Source organism: Teleopsis dalmanni, unplaced genomic scaffold (assembly GCF_002237135.1).
Source record: "Teleopsis dalmanni isolate 2A unplaced genomic scaffold, ASM223713v2 unscaffolded_contig_2113, whole genome shotgun sequence".
Lineage (NCBI taxonomy): Eukaryota > Metazoa > Arthropoda > Insecta > Diptera > Diopsidae > Teleopsis > Teleopsis dalmanni.
This window is the reverse complement of record NW_024033495.1, coordinates 1-2151: the sequence shown is the minus strand read 5'-3', so window position 1 is coordinate 2151 and position 2151 is coordinate 1. Positions and strand designations below refer to the sequence as shown.

General features: G+C 33.7%; 1 protein-coding gene across 1 annotated transcript; it reads right to left on the bottom strand.

The window, feature by feature from the left end:
- Positions 1–356: 356 nt before the first annotated feature.
- On the bottom strand, positions 357–1193 carry LOC119664526. The gene has a single exon (XM_038073997.1). It carries the CDS (start codon positions 1191–1193, stop codon positions 357–359), a length of 837 nt encoding a protein of 278 aa, XP_037929925.1.
- Positions 1194–2151: the final 958 nt, after the last annotated feature.

The following is a 2151-nucleotide window of genomic DNA, read 5'->3' as shown; positions in this document are numbered from 1 at the left end:
GTCGATCAATCGTTTCATTTTTATGTCTACTATTAATCCGAAATGATTTAAAAAATCTGCACCGATGATTGAAGTGTTTACATCTGCGATAATAAATGGCCATGTGAAATTTCTTCGTAAGCCAAGAGCTAGAGTTATCTCTATTTCTCCAAATGTTTTGATCATAGAACCATTTGCTGCGTAGAGTATTCTTTCGTTCTTATTGTTTGTATTTGAATTTTTTTGTTTGGCGGCAATAAGTGAAACATCTGCACCCGTGTCTATTAGGAATGATTTTTTTGTCTTATTGTCATAGACGAACAGTCTTGTAGATGTTTCGTTTACAACTTCCTCTGCCGCCGTAGACGAAGTCGGTTTTAGTTTTTTGTGCCATATGTGCATGGCTGCTTGCAATTTTTTGCATTTGACCCATATGTTCTATGATACCAACAATTTGTACTGGTCTTTTCTTCACTATCATCATGACATTGCCGGTTTCTGGATGTTGAACGTGAACGTTGATTTGTTCTTGAGCGGTGTTCGGTTGATAATTTCGAGACCATTTTCGTCAGTCTGGTCACTTCTCGTTGAAGTTGTTCGATTTGTGCATCACGTTGAATATGAGCTGCTGCAGGGACGTTAGCTGCATTGACGTAAGTTCCTTGCATTGTTGAGTTTATACGGATTGTTTCGGTTATGTTGTCTGCCAATTCCGCCATCTTAGGTAGTTCCACTTGAATTGTGGCTAGACATGTCTGTACTTCTACAGGAAGACGTTGTAACCATAACCCTTTCAGTAATTGTTCGTCTTGTTTGCTTCCACTAATACGTTGCAATTCGCTTAAAAGATGGGATGGCTTTTTATCCCCAAGCTGTAAACCACTAACTAATTTTTGTATGCGTTTTTGTTCACTATCCGCAAAGTTTTTTATTATTGCTTGCTTGATAGCTTCGTACTTCTGAGTTGCTGGTGGATTCTGTATTGTGTTATAAATTTGTTCTAACAGCGATGCATCCAATGCTGCGATAACTGTGCCAAACTTTTGAGTATCGCCCTTTATGTTGTTGACTTGGAACCAGTAGTCCAACTGAATAAACCAAAGGTCAATGTTGTTTTTTATTAATGTTGGCATCGGCAGCTTTATTGCAGCGATTGTTGCGTTTTCGTTGATTGGGTTAGTGTCTTCGGTTATCTTTTGCTCTTGAGTAGCCATTTTTTATATTCGGCGTCGGCTTGGTCACCAATGTAGTGGTTTGTTATGTTGGGGTTTATTTCGAATTTAACACTCCGTATTGGTAATGGATAAGTTAATTTAACACTCCGTATTGGTAATGGATAAGTTTATTTATTTCTTATACTTAGTTATTATAAAATATTCTTAAAGTTAAGATTTATGTTTTTACGTCTTATTCACGTGCTGCTTTGTCTTTTTCCAAACTACTACTGGCGGGAACTGCGGCTATTGTTGTCTCCTTTGTGCCTTGTTGACAGTTCTTTTATTTATATTTTTTGGTGCTGCCACAAACTCAACGGTGAGCTTAAGAATGCTGATAAACTTAATCTCGTTCTCTTTGATTTACATGTAAACTTAGGTAAAACACTGTATAACACAGATTTATTATTATAATAAACACAGTTATAATTATAAAAAGAAAATAGATTATTACAATAAAGATTATTAGATAATAAAATTGCTTCAATCAAATTGTTACTCTGTTAATCATTCTATTAATTAAGCTTTTAATTTAGCTTTTACTTCTGCTTTTTGAATTAATAAAGCTAACCGATTTAACATGCCAAATATATGCTTAAATGTTTTCCTTCATGATCTTTCTGCTGTAATATAATATTTATGTAAGTTATAAAAAAAATCATGTTTCTCATGTTTAGAACAAATATAGATTTAGATAAAGTAAGAATAAAATTAAACATATAATTTTGCCTATTGTAATGTATTTCTCCATTGGTCACATTCATTTTAATTTCGATGCAAATTGGCAAACATCAATTTATACTTATTAATTTAGTAAGCATTATCATCTGCAAAAATAAATGAAAAAATTTATAAAAAAAAATAGAAGTATGTATATGCGCATGTGCAGTGCGTGAATAAAAACGGAAATCAAAACATTCGCGCAAGCTCTTAACTTCTTTATAGCTTTCGGACGAAT

What these genes read in the sequence shown, in the direction of transcription:
- LOC119664526 (XM_038073997.1), bottom strand. Translation starts at nt 1,193, where the DNA reads ATGGCTACTCAAGAGCAAAAGATAACCGAAGACACTAACCCAATCAAC.